This window comes from Callospermophilus lateralis, chromosome 15 (genome assembly GCF_048772815.1).
Source record: "Callospermophilus lateralis isolate mCalLat2 chromosome 15, mCalLat2.hap1, whole genome shotgun sequence".
In the NCBI taxonomy this organism is placed as follows: Eukaryota; Metazoa; Chordata; class Mammalia; order Rodentia; family Sciuridae; genus Callospermophilus; species Callospermophilus lateralis.
In genome coordinates, this window is record NC_135319.1 from 17,050,201 (window position 1) to 17,075,267 (window position 25,067).

Here is a 25,067-nt window from a genome sequence, read left to right on the forward strand (position 1 = left end):
AACTATAGAACTCAATAACACAATTAATAACCTAGACTTAACCAACATATATAGAATACATCAACCACCATCAAGCGGATATACTTTTTTCTCAGCAGCACATGGATCCTTCTCAAAAATAGACCATATACTATGCCATAGGGCAACTCTTAGAAATTATAAATGAGTGGAGACAATGCCATGCATCTTCTCTGATCATAATGGAATGAAATGGAAATCAACGATAAACGAAGGAAGGAAAAATCCTACATCACTTGGAGAATGAACATTATGTTACTGAATAATCAATGGGTTACAGAAGACATAAAGGAGGAAATCAAAAAATTCTTAGAGATAAATGAAAACACAGACACAACATATCGGAATCTATGGGACACCATGAAAGCAGTTCTAAGAGGAAAATTCATTGCTTGGAGTTCATTCCTCAAAAAAAGAAAAAAATCAACAAATAAATGATCTCACACTTCATCTCAAAACCCTAGAAAAAGAAGAGCAAAACAAGAGCAAAAATAGTAGAAGGCAAGAAATAATTAAAATCAGAGCTGAAATCAATGAAATTGAAACAAAAGAAACAATTGAAAAATTGACCAAACTAAAAAACTAAAATCATGGCATTTGCATGTAAATGGATGGAATTAGATAAGATAATGCTAAGATAGCCAATCCCAAAAACCAAATGCCAAATGTTTTCTTTGATATAAGGAGGCTGATTCATACTGGGGTAGGGAGGGGGAGCATGGGAGGAACAGATGAACTCTAGATAGGGCAGAGGCATTGGAAGGGAAGGGAGAGAACATGGGTTATTAATGATGGTGGAATGTGATGATCATTATTATGCAAAATACAGGTATGAAGGCATTAATTGGTGTGAATATACTGTGCATACAACCAGAGATATGAAAAATTGTGCTCTATATGTGTAATAAGAATTATAATGCATTATGCTATCATATATAAATAAAAAATAAATTTTAAAAATACTAAGAGAGTGGCAAACTGATAAGGGATTAAAATACAAAATATATAGAAAATTCAACCACACAAAAAGACAAAATTCAACCAAACACACAAAAAGACAATCAACATTGCTATTATCAGCTAAATGAAAATCAAAACTACAATGAGATATTACATCACATCCATTAGGGTGGCTACTATTTTTTTTTTTTTTAAAGCAGAATGTAGCAAGTGTTGTCAAGGATGTAGAAAATTAGAGTGTTAGTGGCAATCTAAAATTGTAGTTACGTTATGGAAAACTGTGTGGTGGTTCCTAAAAAAATGGAAACAAAAATCCTACATGATCCAGATGATTTCAATTCTGTGTATACAACCATAATAATTCAAAGCAGAACTTAAATATTTTAACACCCATGTTCATAGCAATACTAGTGACGAGTCCTGCTTCCTCACAAGTTGAAGTGTAACATTAGAGAAGCATGCCGAGGCAGGCAAAAAATAGGGTTATTTTAAAAGGTGTAACATAGACTTCTCCCAGAAGGGAGAAGGGGGTCATAGCTGGTATCCTGGTATGCCAAGAAGTGAGAGTGTTCTACCTTTTTTATATATTCCAGGCTTCCTTCATTTTCCTGCTCTCTTCCCTTCATGTCTCTCCTTCCTGTATATATGACTAGGCTAGAAGATGCTTAGTGGAGTGGCCAAAAGGTGAGAAGCAGATGTACAAGGGGAAGGGCCAGATAACAACTTTTATAACCCCCTGTAGGGAGAGATAATCCTTGGGATAGGTTATGTTAGCAACAGGTTGGAGCAGGGGCAGATTATCATGATAAGGGTGGGGGAAGGACTCTGAAATATTAGCATTTCAATCCTTCAGGGGCAGTCTTCCTGGTCTCAAATTGGCCTCCTTGATCTGACCTGAATTGATTTATTTACCTATACTGACTGTCTAAATCTGGCTTCAATAGCAGTATTATTATAACAGTACAAAGGTGCAGAACAGCCAAGTGTCTATGAATAGATTGAGTGGATGACAAAATATATGTGTTTGTACAAACACACATTACATATTATATATTATATATATTACATTTAATATATATTGCATTAATGCATAATATATATAATATGTATTAATTAACAATATATATCACAAATTAATATATAATTAATATATATTACAAAAGGAAGGATGTGTGGGCAAAGTGGTGCACACCTGTAATCCCAGTGGCTTGGGAGGTGGAGCCAGGAGGATGGCAAATTCAAAGCCAGCTTCAGAATTTTTGCCCATCAGAATTTTGTGCTGTAATATTCTTGTAGTAAAGAGGATATTTCAGTGGTTATAATTTATGCTTTCCTGGTTTTAATGCTAAAATGTTGAATGAAAGGATTGAATTCATGTTCTATTCTATCTCCTTTCATGTAACTTTATTTCATGTAACCAGATTTTTCAAAATGAAAATTAATAAAACTCACTGTGCAAAAGACATTCTGACTGGAAAGAAAACTTTAGAATCCTACTACATACTTTCTATAAGGGCTGTCTTTAAATCAAGGACACACATAGGATGAATGAATGTTGTGTTGATATCAACCAACATTAGCCTGAGCCATTGTAGACCGGATGAGTACTGTAGGTCTTGCTATCACTAGGTCTTATCAACTGTCCACCATCATTATGGCTCCATGACCTCCCAGGGATCGGACACTGAGCCCTGAGTCCAGTCCCCTGGGTCTTGCTTCTCGGCACACTTTTCCCCTACAGGGTATTCATAGGCCATGCCCTCTCATATAGACCCACCCCAAAGCCCTGAAGCATAGCACCACCCCTCTCATGCATCTGATCCACGGTGCCACGTGTTTCTGTGGGTGTAGAAGAGGTGGCCAGGAACTGGAGAAGCAGGTTCCTCTGTATTCTGCAAGGTTTGTCCTTTTGTAGGCTGCCGGGACTGTTTGTCATAACATCTTTGCTGCCTTCCATGAATGAGTAACCATCATCCTCTCCATAGTGCCCAGTGAGAATGCCAGGCCCACCCACACTGGCCTTTTGGACTGCACCAGAGCAGGAGGTTGTTGTGGATTGTTTCCCCTGGAGCCCTAGTTTGGAGCATGGAGGGGAGGGAAGGTTCCCGTGTGCAAGGGTAGTGTTTGGTGAGTTGGGCCCTGGCTGTGGAGAGATTAGGGGACCAGGAGCTGAGTGAGATAGTGCATGAGGGAGGGGAAACCCACTGTGCCTGTTGCTGGGAGGCAGCACAGGGAAGGGGAGGGGCATGCTGCATCTGTGTGGGGGGCGCATATTGGGGCAGAGGAAGTAAGGGTGCAATTCCTGGGTGCTTGTTGGGTTTTCTTGATGGCTATGGCAGAGATAGGAGGGTTCATACATGGGTGGTAGAGTGGGGCATCAGATGGGATGGATGTGGGTGGGGAGTTTTGTGGAGTAGGGATGAGGGTAAATGGGTAAGTGGTGGAGGAAGAATAGAAACAAATTTGCCTCAGTATTAAATTAGCAAATAATTTATTTCATCGATCTTACACATTTGGAAATAATGCCTTCAATCCTATTTTGTATGGAAGTGTGGAAACATTGCTCCTATGGTTAAGTTTATATACCATTCATTCAATAAAACAAAGTCCATCAGCACTTAGTATATAAAGATGCATCAAAAGAAACAGTCACTGAGATCTTGTTTATGTGTGTCTCCCATCTCCTGTGGTTTGCCATAAAAATCCTGAAAATACCTCATAATAATGGTCAGTATGTCCATTACAGTATTTACTGCAATTATCCATTGTCACATTTCAGCTTTCCATATAATGTGAAGAGTTTACTTAAAGACCTTGGGTACTATTATGTGCCCATTTTGTACATTAGAAAAAAATGGTGACATTTCCAAAGTTCCTCAACTAGAAAGTGGTGTTTGGAGGATATGAGCCTTTGTCTTCTAATGTTGGAGCTTGCACTTTGCAGCCATTGTGGAGGTGCTTTTCCTAATTGACATCCCAGGTCAATGTTGTAATGAAGGAAATTTCTCTACATATTCTATTCTCACAGAGCATACATGGTGATCTCCTTTATGACATTGCCTGGGATATTTTATCTCTTGTTCTCTTTTGACAGCCTTAGTTCACATACCATACAATTCACCCATATAAAGCCTACAGTTTGATGATTTTTACTATATTCACAGATGTGCACAACCACTGCCACAGTTTATTTAGGAACGTTTTTATCACCTCAAAAAGAAACCCTGATCAGGCATTGTGGTGCATGCTTGTAATTATAACAACTCAAGATGTTGAGGCAGGAGGCTTATAAGGTCAAAGCCAGTCTAAACAACTTAATGAGACCCTGCCTCAAAATGAAAAATGCTGAGGGTGTGTCTCAATGATCAAATGCCCCTGGGCTCAATCCCTCCTACAAAAAAAGAAACTCTTGATACTTTTACTCATTCAACAAATAGATTTTAGACATTGATTCAGTAAATATGTTTTACAAATTGTGGGCAAATTTGTAAATAATCCCAGCTTTTATGGAACTTATAGCCTAAAATGATCAGTTGGACCCTAAACAAAAACTAGGTAAAAATATGTAGTTTGCCAGATAGTGATATTAGCTTAGATGATAAAAGTGTAAGAAAGGGACAAATTAGAATGGGGATTGGAAAGGATGAAATAAATAAAGTTGCTGAGAATGGACTACTGAGAAGGCAACATGTGAAGATAGGAGGCAAAGAACTGACCTGTGCCACATTCTAAGAAAGATGTTTCTAGGCAAGTATGATACCACTGAGTCAAAATCCCAGGAGAAAGATGTTCCTAGGTAGAAGAATTGAAAGACTAGGCTAGGAGTGGGCCTGGCTGTGGTAGAAACATTTGGTTTTCTCTCTGAGAAAATACAAGGTGTCCATGCAGTCATAAATGCAACATTGAAGTCAGAAAGAGATATTATGATCTTTAGGCCTTTCCAAGGCCACTGCATATCATTTGTAGTAAGGTGGGAACTGTTGGATGTTTCCAATGACCACTTTGGAGCCATCCTACTCAGGATGTAGTATGAACTGTTTCTCCATGAAGGGGAAGTCCCAAAGTACAGTTCAACAAATGGTGGACCAAGAGTAGTCCTGGGTTTTTGTAGCAGGTGACTCCAGTTGATCAACAGAACAGCTATTACTTAGAAGTCAATACAACCCCGTCATAATTATCTGAATTTTCCCTAGGGCCACAACCCCTGAGCAAGAGTCCATTCTCCAAGAAAAGAGACATGCAATACATATGAAAGGTGGCAAAGGAAGAGGACACCTAATATTCATAGATTTCTTAAAGAATGAGTATGGATAACAACAGAAGACCTATTGGGGAGAAGTAGCATGGGCTGTAGAAATGGGGAGGGGGGGTGGGCAGAAATGATTCAACAAAGCTGCAAAATCTCAGATTGCGCCCAAGGAATACCTGGGCATGAGGCTTCATCTGGCATTCCCCTAAAAAAAGAGTGTGAAAAGCTCCTCATGAGATTTCCTTCTGAAGAAGATTGGTGGGAAGGTCCAAATGAGCTTATAAATGGGAAAATCCTACCTGAGGGGCAGGAGTTGTGGGAGAAATTCTACCACACATGGAATCTCCATAATATGTTCCTCCACTCTCTTCTTCTTATGAAGAAGTATGAGTACACTGTAAAATTTTTTTTTTGGGGGGGGGTACCAGGAATTGACCTCAGGGGCACTCAGCCACTAAGCCACATCCTCAGCCCTATTTTATATTTTATTTAGAGACAGGGTTTCACTAAGTTGCTTAGTGCCTCACCATTGCTGAGGCTGGCTTTGAACTCACGATCTTCCTGCCTCAGCCTCCAGAGCCACTGGGATTATAGGCATGTGCCACCATGCCAGGCACATTGCACAATTTTAAAAGAGTTTTCAGAGAACATGAACACATGTCTAAGCCAGACTGGTCCATTGGCCAAAGGTAAGAAACCTATTCATAATACTCATTTCTTCACTGATTGTGGGTTTGGGGTGCACTAACTTTCCAATGCCTTTTGAACAAACTTGTATGGGTCTTTGTTAAAAAGGCTAAGGTTTTAGGTAAACTTTGGGTATAAAATCATGTAGAGTTTATATCATAGCCCTTTGTGGGGCATCCACAGTATCTACTAGATGACTTTGCCTGCTATATGTATACCACAGCTACCTATCAACTTCATTTGTAGTAACCAAAAATTATTCTGCCATGGAGTCATGGAACTGAAATTCAACCAGAAATATCAGTTCTTTGTTGGAGGTTCAAACATTAAGTCTAAACATGAAATTAGTAGGCTCCTTAATACAAATGAAATTATTATTAAAAATTGAGGAGGACCCAGTTAAAAAGGAATATTTGGATGATGAGAAAAGTCTAGCAAGAGATATTTCATCTCCCATAATTGCTTTGTGGATTTAATATCAGGATGCTTTGATTAAGGTTTATACATTATAATGCTGGCATCTACAGTTCAAGAATCAATAAAGAAACCATGCTTTCAAAAAATTTCCTAAGAAATGTTTATTGAAAACTTAATATTTGTAGAACAACAGTTACTAGAGATAAAAATGATTTAAAGTTATGACTTGGTTATGCACACTTTCAACGAGTATGTATAGCAAATAGTTCTTTCTAGTAAGTGAAAGTAAAGATGTTGGAAAACCAAGACTATGTCTTTGTGTCTTTATGGATGTCTGCTTTTCTTTTCTTCTTACTTTTGGTGTAATAAATCAAACCTAAGGCTTTTTGAATGTTAGAGAAGTGATCTACACTGACCAACACCCTGGGCCCTCCCACATGTTCTAATCCATCTGATTCCACTATTACTTGACATTAATGGCTCTTACAGCTCCTCCTATGTGTCCCACCATTAGTCATTCTAGAACTCCACACCAGCATCAGTACTTACGAACCTGAGTTCCCTAGTTCCTTGCCATCTCCAGTCAACTGACTGTTGTGTTCCAAACTGAAAGCTCTGGGTGAATACTGATCAGCTATGAAGAAATGGCACATCAGGACATGATGGTGATGAGAAGGGGTGTAAAATCCAATGTCCTCATTTTAAGACACTGTTCCCCTATTGCACTGCTGTGTAAGCACTCAGACCTTTAGTATTCTCATTTGCCCAGTAGAGAATAATTCTCATACAAATGTGTATTATAGTTATTCACAACCTACTACAGCTTGAGGAAACTCCTTTCTTTGAAGGTTTGAATCAGTCAGCTGAGAGATGTACTTGCATTTCCTCTCTTATGTGGTCACCCAGCTAAAGTATATACTCTGGGGCAATTGCAGTCTAGACAGTATTTCTATTAAATACTGTAGTGTTATTTGTCTTGTGATCTTGTTTCAGCTCACACGTGTGTCTTTCATTCAGCTACCAGTCATCTCAGAGCCCTGCTTCTGGAATCTGGCCAACTATCAGCTGGGTCAGTGCAGGTGATTAATCCTCTGTCTTTTACCATCCTGCAGGGTAACTGCCTGGGCTTATTCCAAGAAGTTGGAAACCTTTCCCATTCTGTTGGAAGATGTATGTCATAAAACTTGACTAGAAACAGCTAATAGAAAATAATGGACTCTTGTCTCCTGTTAAGAACACCTGCAAATCATGATTCCAAGAGTGGAAATAGAGGAGTACATAGAATTGGAGCTAGTTTTGGAAAAAAAAAAAAATGATGCCCAGCCTTCATAGTTTGTGAGATTCAATAACTAATCCATGGAAATTTAATGATATGCCTAGAATATCATCATCACTCTTTACCAAAGAATAATTTGCCAAGGATTTTGAGTAAGGAGACATAATTTTCATTTTACTGACATAATTTTAGATAAATTATTTTGCATTTTGAGTATCTATTACTATTTCTAAAACAACCTATTTTATGAAAATACTTATAAAGCGACCCTCTGACTGAAATTCTAGCTTTCATGAAGTTATAGAATGTAGAGATGATCCATCCGGTATATTGAAATATTTTATTAGGAATTTTAGATTAGGAGAATAGATTTTACAACTTTGATTTATTTTTGGTGCACAATGTTATCACTGCAATATATTTTTTATGGTGCTAATTATTGACTAGGAATGTTCCCCTTGACAAAATAACTCAGAAATAGGTTACTTTATGTTGCATTAACTGGGCCCTTTTTGTTTGTTTTTAGATATTCAGAATCCATGATCAGCCAGAAAATTTAGTAATTTCTACATGATCTTTTGCAGCCTCACAGGATGAGGATCATGTTAGAATTATATACATGTTGTAATACTGTTCAATCTTATAATTAAGGTCTCTTAAATCCTTGGCTAATCCTTGTCCAAACAGCGGAAGCTGTCCAAGTTACTTGTTCCACCTCACCTTCTGTTTCTCTCCATTCAAATGCAAACAGATATTGAGAGTCAGGATGTATTGGTATGTAGAAATTGCATGCTTTGAATCTAGTACTGAGAACCAGTTTCTGTCAGAAGGAGTTCACTTTAAGAGTATATAGGGATTCGGAGGTATTGGATGGATGGGAATGACTGCCTTATTAATTATTCTAAGTCTTGAACCAGAGGATTGTCCCCATTACTTCTTCTAAGAGCTAGACTTTGGGTGTTACAAGGTGCCCAGAATCCATGATTTAAAAATGTATTAATTAGGGAATGATTGGCAGCAAGAGTTTCAGGTTTTCAAGGATATTGCCTCTTGTTATGTTATGGAAATTGGTTCTCAAGAGAACAAGCAGCACTTGCAGGGTTGAAGAACTCAGGTTTATTTACACCAGCAGACCCACATGAGCTATCACTCTGAATTCTGGGCCCTGAGTTTAACTTCATTTCTTAGTTGTAGCATTTGTAAATTTGAATTCTTGGCCTACATGACAAAGGGCCATGAATGGGAATTTTTGTGGCAAGCCTGTTTACTGAAGCAGAGAGAGAGGTCTAAAGCAGGGCTAGCACCTACAAGTGATAAGGGGAGTGGTGCTTTTCACAGGCAGCTGTTTCTCAAAATAATTGCAAGCAAACATTCCTTAGTGCTGTCATTCCAATCTAGCATAGAAATGTTACAATTTAAACCAGTATTTAAACAATATCTTACAAAGACCACAGCTAGAAAGTAATATTTCCCCCTTCAGTTAGAGAAATTAGTAGGCTCCTTAAGTCTAAATATGAAATTAGTAGGCTCCTTAAGTCTAAAAATTCCCATTCATGGTCCTTGGTCATGTAGGCCAAGAATACGTTTTTTTGTTTTGTTTTGTTTTGGATCTTTCCTGGGATTCTAATGTCCCATACCTCAGGATTTACATTTGAATCTGCAGGCATTGTGAAGATGCCTTGTGGAATTTGTTAAAGTCTTAAATGTCATAGGTGATTCCTCTGAATTTTCAAAAACAATCTGAGCTCCCCTCATTTCTAATATATCTTGACCTAATGGAGGGTCTGGACAGTCAGGCTTATAAGGAAGGAATGAGGAAATGTCCAGTTACCCCATGTACAAAACCACCAGTTCATTAAAGTGTTGGGTCTGGATCTTTCCACCAATTCATGTTAACCTAGCAAAAGCTGGTGGATAATTTGGCAGAGAAAGAAATAAGAGCAGAATAAACGGCAACTGTATCAAGTAAGAATGACACTGGTTTGCCTGCAAAATCCAGTATTATCCTCAGTTCCATCTATGAATTGCAGTGGAAGTGCCATAGGCCAATGGAGTCTGAAGACCTTCTGATTTTTTAGCCACTGGGGCATCAGCAGAGTCAGTTGTCCTAAAGTCCCTTTGGTCCTCAGGGCAATCATGTTTCCAGTGTCCTTGTCACTCACACTGTGACTATTGCCTGGCTATGGCTTGGGCAGTTATACTTCCAGTGGCCAGGGGTTTTTTGTTTGTTTTGTTTGTGTTTTTATTGTTGTTGTTGTTTTCTATTTGTTTTTGTTTTTTTGCAGAAGTAACATTCCCCAGGTGGAGACATGATTTGAGGATGCCGAAAACTGGATTTGACTAGTACTGCCCTCAAGAGATGGACTTTCCATTCTAGTACCTTATAATTTCTTCTCCGGGCCATTAATTCCTTCTCTTTTCGTGGTTATAATACATGGACATGGAATTTTTAGTACTTCATCAATGAGAGTCCCAGGACTCAAGGCTAACTACTGTAGTTTATTCCTAATATCTGGACTGACTGAATGATAAACTTACCTTTTAAAAATCAACTGTTCTTCTAGAGAATATGAACTTATACAAGTGTATTGAATGAGTGTCACCTTACGGTGTTCCAGAAGGAAAGCAGGCTTAATTGTTCTGTTGTATCATTATTAATTCTGCATAGTTTAAAGGCTTCATTCTGCTTTCTCTCAGTCCTTCATTTAAGCAGAAAAGTTAATAGTTCTGCTTTTTTCCTAACTTCTTCCTCATCATAATTCCATTTTGGGTCTATAGTAGGAACTTCAGTAATTCCTATAGGATAACCTCTATCCACAAGATGCAGTTGATCTCTAAAAGCTTAGGGAGATCCTGTCACTATCACTCTGTGGTTTCTAAAATCTATACAAATAGTATTATTTATATCCTCCCAAATTGAGTCCAAAGTTTTGATTAAGTGTTGCAAGTTCTCAGTGTATTGCTATGTCCATGTATAAATTTTCCTAGATCTAGTCTATTCTGTTTTAGATCTTTCATTGAAAATAGGACTTGTACCCCTGTAATGCCATTAAAGGAATTAATGCCAATTGTTATGGAAATCACTCTCAGAAAGACACCAAGCACCACTCCAAGTTCTCCAAGGCTTGGAGAACTCAGTTTTCTTTACACTGATGGACCCAGATAAGCTAGAGTTCTAAAGTTCTGGACCCAAAGCTGAGGTTACAGGGAACTCTTAATAGGAAAGTAGACATCATTTCTTAACCAATACAACATTGGAGGGTTTGAACTCTTGGCCAATGTGACCAAAGAGCATGCACAGGAAATTTACAATAAGTAGTTCATAGGCGCAGAACAAAGACAGTAAAACACCGTGAGTGCTATCACCATGTGGCCTTCACCATAGGCAGCAGTAACTCAAGATAACTTAATTTTACCTCCCTAAAAGCTATAGTTCTAAGAATTAAGCCTACAAGGTACAGTTTAGATGGCAGTTAATTGGCCTAGCAATTAATCGATGTAGCTACATTTCTAGAGAGTTCAGAAAGTTATAAAGTATAAGAAAATTAACCCTTTCCACAGGGAAAGGTTCTTTATCTTAATGTTCTCATAATTTTATTTAATAATCAGGTCTGGATCTCTGTCACATTCCCCCATTTAGAGGCATGCCTATTTTTGTATAAGGCACCAACCTTAGAGATTTCTCTTACGTGGGATTGAATGTTTAGGGTCTTGCCATGTCACTTTAAGATGTGACATGACAAATCTAATTAATCTCATGTTTCTACCATTCATATCCATTTGTCTACTAACATTTTCCCCCTCAAGTACTGAAGACCCTGAATTACACAGAGAATAAGGGTGATGAAGTTCAATCAGTACCTATGTTCTGCTGATTAGGGGTATAGGGTAGGTATTTTTAATCCCTGTTATCTATCAGTGAAATGCTTAATATTTTTTATAAGGTCTATCCAGGGGGCCATGGTAATTGCATGGTTTGATAGATAACAAGCTATCTGGAAGGTGGATACCCTATGAAGGAGACAAGAAGATATAATAATAGGACCAAAATTGATAAAACAACAGACATGATAACATAAAAATACATCAATGCTATGAAAATGTCTATAGATATCAGCAATCTGTTCCACCAGGAAGTATCAGAAAACCATGAACTAAAAGGTTCATTCCATGCCACAAAATACAAGGACATAGCATCTAATTCAAAATGTAAATCTTTAAGGATTTATTTTAGTTACATTGTCAAGAGTTGTCAGGAATATACTGGATACTGGCACAAGTGCCACCCTGAGCTGTAATGTGAACACGCAAAGGCATCTAGTTTTGTAATACAGGCGTTTTTTTCTTTCTTTGTTTGTTTGTTTAATGTGACTTCTGTGTTAAGAAAAAAATCTAAGAATCCTTCCTTCATATCCTCTGATCTTACTTACTCTTGATGGAGCTGACAAAAGTGTACATACACACACAAACATATAAGAATAATCATGTATTTATATAATCTATCAACAGTTATATTTTAATACTTATATCTTGATTACAACATAACTTTATAGCTTTTACTATTCTTTATTTCATCTTGTCATAGATCATAACAGCAAAGTAGTTATACCAAGAAGTCTTTTTAAAACCTACAGGTTGCTTCTTTTAACATTCAAATGTCCAAATAAGCAAAATAAAAAAAAAATTTGAATACACATATAAATATTATATAGTACTATAATAAAAGGGAAATTAATTCTTTAAAATAATCCACTATGTTCTATTTTTCCTAAATATGCAATATTTGCTAAAAGAAGAAATAGTACCTATTAAACAAATTTCTTTTTATCTCTTTATTTAACAGTTCATTTTTATCAATATGTAGAAATGAACATGACAAGAAAATTTACAGTTATAGTCTTTTTGAACAAAGCATGATTATATTTATAAAATAATATTAATTTATTTTTTCTCAATATATTTGGCATTTACCTAATTTATGCTTTCACCAATAATACTATCAACCTGTTTTCTTTCTCAAATGATTTTGTTGGCAATTATGACAATTGAAAGTGACTTGCATGTGACCTATTACTAAAAATAAATTGATCCTAGAAAATAAATTAGTACCTAATTATAGAATGTTTTTAGAAAATTGTAAACTGCAAATCAGAATAAAATGAATCAGATGTTATTATATAATATGTTATTTCCTCTGTATTACTTCAATAAACCATATAATCATATACTTAATACCAGGATACACTATTAAAATGTACATTAGAATATATTAATATCTTTTTAAAAATAAAAAAAATGTTTTTCTTTTTAAATGTCCACTTATGACTATACTTAGGCTATTCTCTCCTGCAAGGTGTTTAAGACCAAGTAGGTCAGAATTGACCTTGTTTTTATCTATTGTTAAGAGTCAGCTGAGTTTCCTTAGAGGTCACCCTTGAGAACTTTAGAGAAGCTTCTCCTACCAGTTCTGCATCCACCAGGATGGGTCAAGTTCTTGCCAATCACATGTGGCTTCTATTAGAAGCATTAGGGATGTGTTTTTCCAATAACCCTCCTTTTTGCAGAATGTGCACTGGTTCCCTTCCTATTCTCTAGAGTTACATTTATCCTCCTGATTGGGAGGTCATGTGACCCAGAATTGCAAACCCCTTAGAGAAGCCCTTTCAGTCCTTGGGTTCAAGCCAACCTGAAAGAGCAAGAGTGACACATTGGCTCCACACCCTCCCTTGGCCCTTTTACTTTCTTAATTTTTAGTCTCCACGTTTTGGATTTAAACATCTAGCAAGCCAGTTTCACCAGTCATAAAGTAGGAGCACTGGGTTTCACAGTTACTTGCCCTTTCCATTTAATTGGGGTCAGTATTAGCATTGCAAGTTGGCCTTACATACCATCTGCCTGATGGATTATTATATTAAATTAATTTAGGTTGTTATATAAGACATTGGACTTCTTTCTTCAAGGCACTAGCAGGCAATAGTTGTCTTGTTTACCAGGAAAGTACAAAACAAAATTAATAAGAATAAAAATATATTCAATTTGTGTAATACCTGTGAATCAAGAAAAATGATTTTTATAATCTTAAACATTTATTGGTTACATACTTTATCCCCTGTTTGAGATCATAGTAATCTTTACAACAAAAAGTCACTCTTTTAAACCCAACTTCAAATGAGCTCAAGGATAGCCTATTTTGGAGTCATTTTAACATGGAGTAAGTAGAGGGACAAAGCTGAATCTCAGGAAAGGTAGGGCTCTTCACAAGTAACAATAAAATATTATATCTGAAACATGAATGCAAAGCTTTTAACTTTCTCTGGAAAAAGTGGTAAAATGTTTCCATGTTTTACAATGTCACCTTTAAATAGATCAAGCTCTCCTTATTACTTTCTAAAATACATTTAAGGGCTGGGATTGTGGCTCAGTGGTAGAGCGCTCACCTAGCACAAGCAGGACCCGGGTTCGATCTTCAGCACCACATAAAAATAAAGGCATTGTTTTGTGTCTATCTACACCTAGAAAATAAAAATATTTAAAAAATACATTTAAATTCTTATTCTAGTGTGAAGAGAAACACGAAATTGTATATACCAGCTATAAGACATCAAAAAACATGAATAAATACCAACCCACTTTGTTCTTTTTTTCCCCCTGATCAGGAATTGAAACTGGGGGGCACTTTTTATTTATTTATTTGAATTTTCTGTAGACAGGGTCAAAGACTATTGCTACAGATAATTTTAGTGTGGAGAATACCAACTTGGCAAAGTTCTCTCCTAAGCTTTATATTTAACTAAGTTTCACTTTTAAAGTACAATTTAGAATTCATAGTGTACAGTAACAACAATCAAGTTTGCATGGGCTAGCAAAAATCAAAGGATAGCCTTAAACCTCTTATATATTTAGGAACTGTGTTAATGATCAGAAACTAACTTAGTTAAAGCAAACAGGTATAAGACAGGTCTTCACAGACAGTGTTTCCCAAAAGTTTTATTGAAATTTAAATGGCAATCTCTTTGAGACAACTGCCAGATCCCATTTGCAATGAACTCACAGTTACCAATGACATACACTCTTGAAAAGTGACGCCTTGCCTGCAAGTACTGAGAAGTGGTAATGCTTCATGCTAATTCAACCAGGGACAAACCCCAGTGTGTTCACTGAGAAGCAAGTGAGTTCCTGCAAGTTGAAGCTGCTTACACATAGTGCTTCTGTTCTCATTCAGAGTTCCATTCAGAATTTGTATTAGAGTCTCCTAGGAAGAATTGTAATTTGCAGCTGAATTATGAATACACACCTCAAACATCCTCTCTGGGTGAACTATGGAACTTCTTATGCCACCAGTTTAGCAGCTGTACTTCTATGTGTTACATTCAATCAGGGAAAGTTTTGTAATAGGAATATGAAGGTTCTTAAGTGATCCAATTAGAGTAAGAACCTGGGACTTCTAAGAAGGTTAATTCCCCAAATTTTCATTGAAATTGACCTGGCAATCTTTTTCAGAAAAAAAAAAATCTCTTTATTTGGCAGATCTGGCTTGAAATTAATGGCCATTTACCATTGACACAGAGGATTCAAAAGTGAAAACTTCCCTGCAAGTACTAAGAAGAGGTAATTCTTCATGCTAATTTAACCAAGGATATACACCAATGTACTCATTGAGAAGTGAATCCCTACATGTTGAAGCTGCTTACAAAAACTGCTTTAGTTCTACGCTTCTTGGATGGTCTCAGCAAGAATAATCAGATCATGGTTCCAAGCCTGTATCCAGAGACTCCTAGAAAGAATAGCAATATGCTGCTGAAGTGTAAGTACATACCAGAAATGTTCTCTCTGGGTGAATTTTGGAAGTGCTTATGCCATGATTTTAGCAACTGCACTATTTATGCTGCCTTTTCTCAGACTAAATGTTTGGAATAGGAACATGAAGTTTCTTAGGGAGTTCATTTAGGTGCCTGAAGATAGAGAAAGAAACTGGGACTGCTCAGAAGGGTCAATTCCCCAAACTTTCATTGAAATCAAACTGGCAAACATTTCGGGAAACTCTCTTGAAGTGCCCAATCCCTCTTGCAATGAGGTGCTGTTTATCAATGACATAAACGTATCGAAATTGAAACCTTTAATGCAAGCTCTGAAAATCGGTAATGCTGCATGATAGTTTAATCAGGGACAATCCCCAAATGTGCTCACTGAGAAGTAAGTAGGTCCCTGCAACTTGAAGCTGCTTGCATTTACCTGCTTCAGTTCTGTTCTTCCTAGTTGTTCTCAGAAGCACATTCAGAGCACAGGAGCACAGTTCAGACTGTGTCCAGAGTCTCCTAGGAAGAATTGCAATGTGCTGCTGATGTGTGTGAGTACACTCTTGGACTCAGACACATCAATTTTTATAGCAGCATAATTCACAATAGATCATTTATGGGGCCAACCTAGGTGCCCTTCAACAAATAGATGGATAAAAAAATTCTGTTATATGTATATATACAATGGAATATTACTCAGACTTAAAGGAGAATGATTTTATGACATTTGTTGGTAAATAGATGGATCAGAAGAGTATCATGCTAAGTGAAATAAGCCAGTCCCCAAAATCCAAAAGTCAAATGTTTTCTCTGATATGTGGAAGCTAACCCACAATAAGGGGTAAACAGAAGGATCAGAAGTTCACTGGATTAGGCAAAGTTGTATGAAGGGAAGAGAGAGAGGTAGGAAAAGGTAAGACGTTGGAATGACTCTGACATATCTTTCCTATGTACATTTATGGTTATTCAGTGAATCTTATCATCATGTATATCCACAAGGCTGGGACCCTAACTTGAAAAAGATATGTTTCAGGCTTGTACAGTTATACCACAGGGGATTCTACTGTCATGTGTGTCTAAAAAGAACCAATAAAATGTATAGAAAAATAATAATTAAGTTCATTTTTAAATATACCTGCCAGTTCATCACTGCATTTCAATTTTTTTTTTTACCATCAATAAATCCTTCACAATCAACTCCATTTCAACTAATTCTGCAAAGTATATAATAAAAGTTAGAATCAGCTATTTTGTTTGTGTAACAATGGACTCTTCTGCAATGAATAATGTGCTTGAGTCAGTATAATCTATAAACACATGATATCAAAAGAAAGAAAAGCCAGGAAAATACTCCTTTTCACCTTGAATATATAAATGGGGTTAGTTTTGTTCTGTGCCTTATGTGGAAAGGAACTTCTTTGGTTTTTCCTTCTCTGTTTTGGTTGAAGCATGTGCAGGAGACTTATCATCCAACTATAAACAATTACAATGTTTGTGGTTTGCTTGGCTACCATTTTTACAGTAGTATATTGAGGATAACAGATAATGCAGAAATTATAGCTTTGGTTTGCTGAGTCTCATTTTCAGTGGTCTCAATGTTTAAAACTTGTTTTTTGTCACTAGTTCTTCTTGATCACTTTTCCCTCTGTCATCTTCATGCAATGCTGTTTTAATTATTTTTCCTCTCCCACCAACTCATGGTATGAGTTACTTAAAAATAAAAGATAAAATTAGTCAAGTGTAAAAAAAAAAGCACTATTTTAACTTGCTAAGTAAACTGAAAGATAAATTCTCAATGTCTACTGCCAAATGTCACTTAATTGCTTTCTTCCTGACATATATTCCCTAAAATCTCTCAGATTCTTTCATTGGTCATTTTATTTCTGTGTACCTCTTTTTCCCTTTGTTCTGTTCCTGTCTATCCATTGAGTTTAAAAAATGCAAGAATTGATAGCATGTACTAGAACTTGTATGCTGCTGCTTGTCTTTCTAATTAGGTGTATACTCTAATCACGTTCCTAGAATAAATCTCTTAATCTAAATTTGAGTATTCTCCATTGTAGCCACTCCTCTGGCAGTTTGGTTGCCCAGTAAAGATTGTTTTCAAGAAACAAAGAAAAGGAATTAGATTTTACTAACACATTTGCCAAATATATTGAGATTTGGCCTCAAGAGCATTTCAAGTTGTCATAACCTTATTTAGAATTTGTTTTTACCTTAAGACTCAGAAATCCTTTAGAATATTATTAATTTTAAGTCCTATGGTTGTATTGTCTTGGAAAAGTGTGGATTCAGAATTAAATGAAAGGCTTCTGATTTAAAGATAAGATCTCAAGCTATCTCTAAGCCTGTTCTCTATTTTTCTCTAGATTTGCTTCATTGCTTACTATCATACCTTTGCTGGGATAATTGGGAATAGCATCATCCATTTCAAGTAAATGCTGAGTTTAGGATAGCAACTTCCACTGAAAAATCTTTGTGTTTTAACACAGATTTTAATGACCTCACATAAAAACGGGGACTTACCTGCTTTGAAAATCAATGTATTTTTCACTTAGTGCCCCCAAACCAATTTATACATGCCTCAATGGTTGTAGTTCTTAGGTATTCCCATGAATTGATTTTATCATTATATATTAATAAAATCAGCATTGGCAAATAATCTCTATTTTTTTTTACGAAAACTATACACCTGATCTTAGCCAAATGCACAGAGTAATCATTAATGCAATAATAAAATGTGTTACACGTTTTAAAAAGTTTTAGGTTAAATCTATTGTTGTTGTATAAACTTCTGTGCTTATATTGCATATCTTCATTTGAAATGGAGCAGTAGCTTTTTTCCTCTTAACCTCTTTAATCTTCATTCAATCTACTGACTTAGGTTTGAGAGATACACACTGCAACATGGGTATAATAGTTTTATTGTTTGCATAATTATATTTGGCATTGTACATAGAAAGAATATGGCTAACTGTTCCTAAATCTGCCCTTTCTAAATTTCAAAATGAGAAAAGGATTATAAATTAATCACTAACATATAGACTATAATTTGATATAAAGCCAATGAATCTGAATTCTGTTACTCAACAATTAGGATGACCTAACTGTAAGCTTAACTGTTGCCTAATGAATTACATTAGCAACAAGGCAAATATTAGTCCTCTTTTTAGAAACAAACAGAATGTATATTTAAACATTTAACCCTGAATAACCAAATCCAAGAAACAAAACCCAAAGTTCAAAGACCCAAGTGCTAGAGAGTACACAATTATCAATATACAAACTGGTCAATCACAGAAACACACACCAAAAAAAAAAAAAAAAAAAAAAAGAATTTAAGGGTGACCTTTTTTATAAGTAAGCTGTTTTATATTTATTTTTGTTGTTTTTGGAGAACAGAAAAGCAAATTGACTGCATAAGTACCTGAGACATATATTTAAGAGAAGAAATTTCAACAAGGAAGAACAGGTGTTCACACTGCCCAGGATGAAGAAATTGTAAATAGAATTGTTGGTAATGTATTAATTAAAAAAAAAAAAAAAGCCTTGTTAGGAAGTAGTACCCTTTTTTCAGTATTGGGGATTAAACTCCAGGTCTCAAGCATACTAAGCAAACACTCTACCACTGAGATACACCCCATAGTCATTTTAATTTTTGAGGGTCTCATTAAGTTGCCTAGACTGGCCTAGAACAAGGAATTTTCCTGCCTCAGTTTCCCAAATAGCTATAATTACAGGCATGTACCACCATGCCCAGATAACTGTAGCTCTTATTTTTAATGAGAGGGAGAGGGAATATGTTCTTTTCTATAAATTTTGATGGGTATAAAAGGAATGACCTTGTTTATCTGTCATACCACTAAATGGATCAAAATAAATTATGGAGCTGGGTACACTGGCACACACCTGCAATCCCAGTGGCTCAGGTAGCTAAGATAGGAGGATCATGAGTTCAAACCCAGCTTCAGCAATGAGTGAGGCACTTAGCAACTCAGTGAGACCCCGTCTGTATATAAAATATAAAATAGGCCTGGGGATGTGGCTCAGTGCTTGAGTGTCTGTGAGTTAAACTCCCCCCACTCCCCCCAAAAATAGAAAATAAATAAAGTATAGAAATGCCACATGTCTCTCAGATTATTATTTTCTGAAGTTTTTTGTTTGTTTGTTTGTTTTAATAAGAACCCAATATAGCTAAGGATTCAATTCTGGATTCTATGATTTTAACTAAGAGTTTTTCTCTACTGTGCTTGAAGCCTGACATAGCAAAGAATATGTCTATCTCATATATATGTCACCAATATATATCTCAATATATATCACCAACAGGTTGTAATACATACTTTGAGTTGAACTGGAAAAGATTTAATTTAATCCTCACTGCCTTTAAAAGTATCCATAAAGGCCTCTAGTTGGCTTCCTTTAAAAAAAAGAATTCAAAAGATTTTTAATTTGTGTCCTTTTCCACAAATGTAGTAATATGAAATTGAGGGTCTATCAAGATATAGAAGATGTTAAAGAAACTTGCTTATTTTCTTCTTAGTTTTGATTTTAATCTTTTCAAGTCTCCAAGGACTGAAAACATATGTGTGACCTTTTTTTTTTTTTTTTGTCAAATGAGAAGCTGATTCTGCCTCATATGTTAGAGAGATATCCACTTAATTAGCAGTGAAATTAGTTTAACAAATCCCCAGAGAATTTTTAATCATTCAGGGTATAAAATGCCAACCCCACTTCTGTACCCTTCCAGCTCATTCTCCCATAAATATGGTATGATATAGTAGTTGGTGTAAGTTAGCATATGGGAAGGTGACTGGGAAGGCGACTGAGGGCAAAAACAGTGGGTTCTTAGTCTGCCCCATTCTTATGCTAAAAGGAAAAGACCATTAATTAGATGGAAGAGAATGTCTTCAATAGATGTAGAAATGTAGATTAATGATAGATGGATAGGTTTTTTTGATCTCTGATAAAGTGGCCTTAACTAAAGAAATCAGGCTGATAGATAAATAGCAAAAGGAAAGGTTAATTTTGACCGACATCACTTTTATATTTTGGCTAAGGATAAAATGGTTTGCTTTACGAAAGCCAGTGATAATAAAAAGCTGAGGTTATCAGGACATATACTGGATCAAAATGACTAAAATATAAAATTAATGGAAACTTTGGTTGCATTTATAAAATTATGGCATTCAGAACTGGGGAGTGATGGTGTCTCTGTGGTCCACACTAATGAGACCAGACCTGCAAAAAGTCTTCAGTTCTGGATCCTTTCTTTGGGTAGAAAAAAACAGTGCACACAAAGAAAGGTAGCCAAGATGATGAAAAATCTGGAAAATATGACAAATAGCAATGGTTGAAAGAGAATTATCAGCCTGCGAAAAAGTGTTGAAGGGTGTTTTATACGACTCATTTCATTCCCATTGTTTGTCAGGTACAAAATATTCAAATATAAAACATGTATTTGTGTGACTTTAGTTTCTAGGTTACTCCTACCCATTCACCCCAACCCCCATCCACTCTTTGCTGGCAAACACCTCCAGTTGAAATGACCATTTGTTTTTTCTTTTTCAGTTTTCTCAGGCAGTGTAAGCTATTTCAACCATGTTCTTCACATTTCTGGCTATTAGTGTGGATGTCTACAATACAGCCCTCCACCAGGTAGTTTCCTATTTGACTCATATGATTGACTCTCCCACTAGAGGGTTGGGTTTCCAAGAACAATGTCTGTGTCCTACTCATCAGTAATCTCTCTGCTTCTACTGTAGGGCTTGGAACAGAAGAAGCACTTAAAGTTTTAGTCTGCCCCATTCTTATGCTAAAAGGAAAAGACCATTAATTAGTTGGAAGAGAATGTCTTCAATAGATGGAGAAATGTAGATTGATGACAGATGGATAGGTTTTTTTGACCTCTGATAAAGCGGCCTTAACTTAAAGAAATATGAATGAAAGCATGCATAAAGAGAATAGATTAATGTGAAGGCTGTCCAGTGGCAGAATTGATTAAACTATGAAGGACCTTCTCAGTGACATTCATGTTTGGGTAGCATGTGGAGATTTCTGGGGATGCTGTGGGAGACTTTCAAGGGCACAAGTCCAAAAGAGCCTTGAGGTGTTCCTTCTTAAGACTACTGTTAACTAAGCAGGGAAAAAATGGTTAATTTTGGTATTTTCCCCTTTCCATAATATAAGCTCTAAACAAGACTATACAATAGAATATTCAGATATTGTTTTTCTTTCTTATTCTTCTTCTTCTTTTTTTTGAGATGGGATCTCACTATGTTTTAGGGGCTGGTCTTGAATTCCCAAGATGAAGTGATTTCCTTGCCTCAGCCATCTGAGTAGCTAGAAGCAGGGTGAACAATGCAGTACCGGGTTCAATTATTCTTTATGTCAGATTCAAATGAGTGCTGAGGCTGTAACATTGTCTGTCACTCAAGCAGCTCATTTCAATTACAACTCAAAAGGCTGTGACACCATCAGAATGTGGGAGAAACTGACACTACTCAGTAAGAAAGGAAAATGTAAATATCTGCAGATGTATCTTGTATAATATTAACATTCCTTTACTAAAGGTAAAACTAAAGTTTATTTAAAAACAAACAAACAGAAGAAACCATCAAAAGACTACCAACTAAGAAAAGCCCAGGACCGGATGGGTATACAGCAGAGTTTTACAAAACCTTTAAAGAGGAACTAATACCAATACTTTCAAGCTATTTCAGGAAATAGAAAAAGAGGGAAAACATCCAAATTCATTCTACGAGGCCAACATCACCCTGATTCCTAAACCAGACAAAGACACTTCAAAGAAAGAAAACTACATACCAATATCTCTAATGAACCTAGATGCAAAAATCCTCAATAAAATTCTGGCAAATTGGATACAAAAACATATCAAAAAAATTGTGCACCATGATCAAGTAGGATTCATCCCTGGGATGCAAGGCTGGTTCAATATACGGAAATCAATAAATGTTATTCACCACATCAACAGACTTAAAGATAAGAATCATATGATCATCTTGATAGATGCAGAAAAAGCATTCAACAAAGTACAGCATCCCTTTATGTTCAAAACTCTAGAAAAACTAGGGATAACAGCAGAAACATACCTCAATATTGTAAAAGCAATCTATGCTAAGCGTCAGGCTAGCATCATTCTGAATGGAGAAAAACTGAAGACATTCCCTCTAAAATCTGGAACAAGATGGGGATGTCCTCTCTCACCACTTCTGTTCAATATAGTTCTCGAAACACTGGCCAGAGCAATTAGACAGATGAAAGAAATTAAAGGCATAAAAATAGGAAAAGAAGAACTTAAATTATCACTATTTGCAGATGACATGATTCTATACCTAGCAGACCCAAAAGGGTCTACAAAGAAACTATTAGAGCTAATAAATGAATTCAGCAAAGTGGCAGGATATAAAATCAACAGGCATAAATCAAAGGCATTCCTGTATATCAGTGACAAATCCTCTGAAATGGAAATGAGGACAACCACTCCATTCACAATATCCTCAAAAAAAAAAAAAAATACTTGGGAATCAACCTAACAAAAGACGTGAAAGACTTATACAATGAAAACTACAGAACACTAGAGAGAGAAATAGAAGATCTTAGAAGATGAAAAAATATACCCTGTTCATGGATAGGCAGAACTAACATTATCAAAATGGCGATATTACCAAAAGTTTTCTATAGGGTTAATGCAATGCCAATCAAAACCCCAATGGCATTTCTTGTAGAAATAGAGAAAGCAATCATGAAATTCATATGGAAAAATAAAAGACCCAGAATAGCAAAAACAATGCTAAGCAGGAAGTGTGAATCAGGCGGTATAGCGATACCAGACTTCAAACTATACTACAGAGCAATAGTAACAAAAACAGCATGGTACTGGTACCAAAACAGGCGGGTGGACCAATGGTACAGAATAGAGGACACAGAAACCAATCCACAAAACTACAACTATCTTATATTTGATAAAGGGGCTAAAACCATGCAATGGAGGAAGGATAGCATCTTCAACAAATGGTGCTGGGAAAACTGGAAATCCATATGCAACAAAATGAAACTGAATCCCTTTCTCTTGCCATGCACAAAATTTAACTCAAAATGGATCAAGGAGCTTGATATCAAATCAGAGACACGGCGTCTGATAGAAGAAAAAAATGGCTATGATCTACATACTGTGGGGTCGGGCTCCAAATTCCTCAATAGGACACCCATAGCACAAGAGTTAATAACTAGAATCAACAAATGGGACTTACTCAAACTAAAAAGTTTTTTCTCAGCAAAAGAAACAATAAGAGAGGTAAATAGGGAGCCTACATCCTGGGAACAAATCTTTACTCCTCACACTTCAGATAGAGCCCTAATATCCAGAGTATACAAAGAACTCAAAAAATTAAACAATAAGAAAACAAATAACCCAATCAACAAATGGGCCAAGGACCTGAACAGACACTTCTCAGAGAAGGACATACAATCAATCAACAAGTACATGAAAAAATGCTCACCATCTCTAGCAGTCAGAGAAATGCAAATCAAAACCACCCTAAGATGCCATATCTCACTCTAGTAAGATTGGCAGCCATTATGAAGTCAAACAACAACAAGTGCTGGTGAGGATGTGGGGAAAAGGGTACACTTGTACATTGCTGATGGGACTGCAAATTGGTGCAGCCAATTTGGAAAGCAGTATGAAGATTTCTTGGAAAGCTGGGAATGGAACCACCATTTGACCCAGCTATTCCCCTTCTCGGTCTATTCCCTAAAGACCTAAAAGGAGCATGCTACAGGGACACTGCTACAGCGAAGTTCATAGCAGCACAATTCAAAATAGCAAGACTGTGGAACCAACCTAGATGCCCTTCAATAGACGAATGGATAAAAAAAAAATGTGGCATTTATACACAATGGAGTATTACTCTGCATTAAAAAATGACAAAATCATAGAATTTGCAGGGAAATGGATGGCATTAGAGAAGATTATGCTAAGTGAAGCTAGCCAATCCCTAAAAAACAAATGCCAAATGTTTTCTTTGATATAAGGAGAGTAACTAAGAACAGAGTTGGGAGGAAGAGCATGAGAAGAAGATTAACATTAAGCAGGGAGGAGAGGTGGGAGGGAAAAGGAGAGACAAGGGAAATTGCACGGAAATGGAAGGAGACCCTCATGGTTATACAAAATTACATACAAGAGGAAGAGAGGGGAAAGAGGGAAAAAAAACAAGGGGGAGAAATGAATTACAGTAGATGGGGTAGAGAGAGAAGAGAAGAGGGGAGGGGAGGGGAGGGGATGGGGGATAGTACAGAATAGGAAAGGCAGCAGAATACAACAGACACTAGTATAGCAATATGTAAAACAGTGGATGTGTAACCGATGTGATGCTGCAATCTGTATATGAGGTAAAAATGGGAGTTCATAACCCACTTGAATCAAAGTGTGAAATATGATATGTCAAGAACTATGTAATGTTTTGAACAACCAACAATAAAAATTAAAGAAACAAACAAACAAACAAACAAACAAAAACATTACAGCTATCTTCCACATAGTCCTTTGGAATAGAACAAAATTTAATTTTATTCAAGAGTAATTTACTCTTGAATATGTGCTGGGTGCATAGGCTTTATTACTCTAAATTTGCCCTTCAAA

At 36.3% G+C, this 25,067-nt stretch overlaps 1 protein-coding gene across 11 annotated transcripts in view; it reads right to left on the reverse strand.

Annotated features, from left to right (window-relative positions):
- LOC143381360 (uncharacterized) overlaps positions 1-25,067 on the reverse strand; it is a 127,420-nt gene that overhangs the window by 72,721 nt on the left and 29,632 nt on the right. For 4 of the 11 annotated variants that reach the window (XM_076834926.1, XM_076834923.1, XM_076834927.1 and 1 more), the window contains exon 4: positions 14,045-14,119. The exons of 6 other annotated variants lie outside the window; for them this stretch is intronic. In XM_076834926.1, coding sequence (XP_076691041.1) covers positions 14,045-14,119 — 75 coding nt within the window. Of the gene's footprint in view, positions 1-12,594; positions 13,655-14,044; positions 14,120-25,067 lie in introns of those variants that run through there. One more of the 11 variants, XM_076834922.1, reaches the window with a different exon arrangement.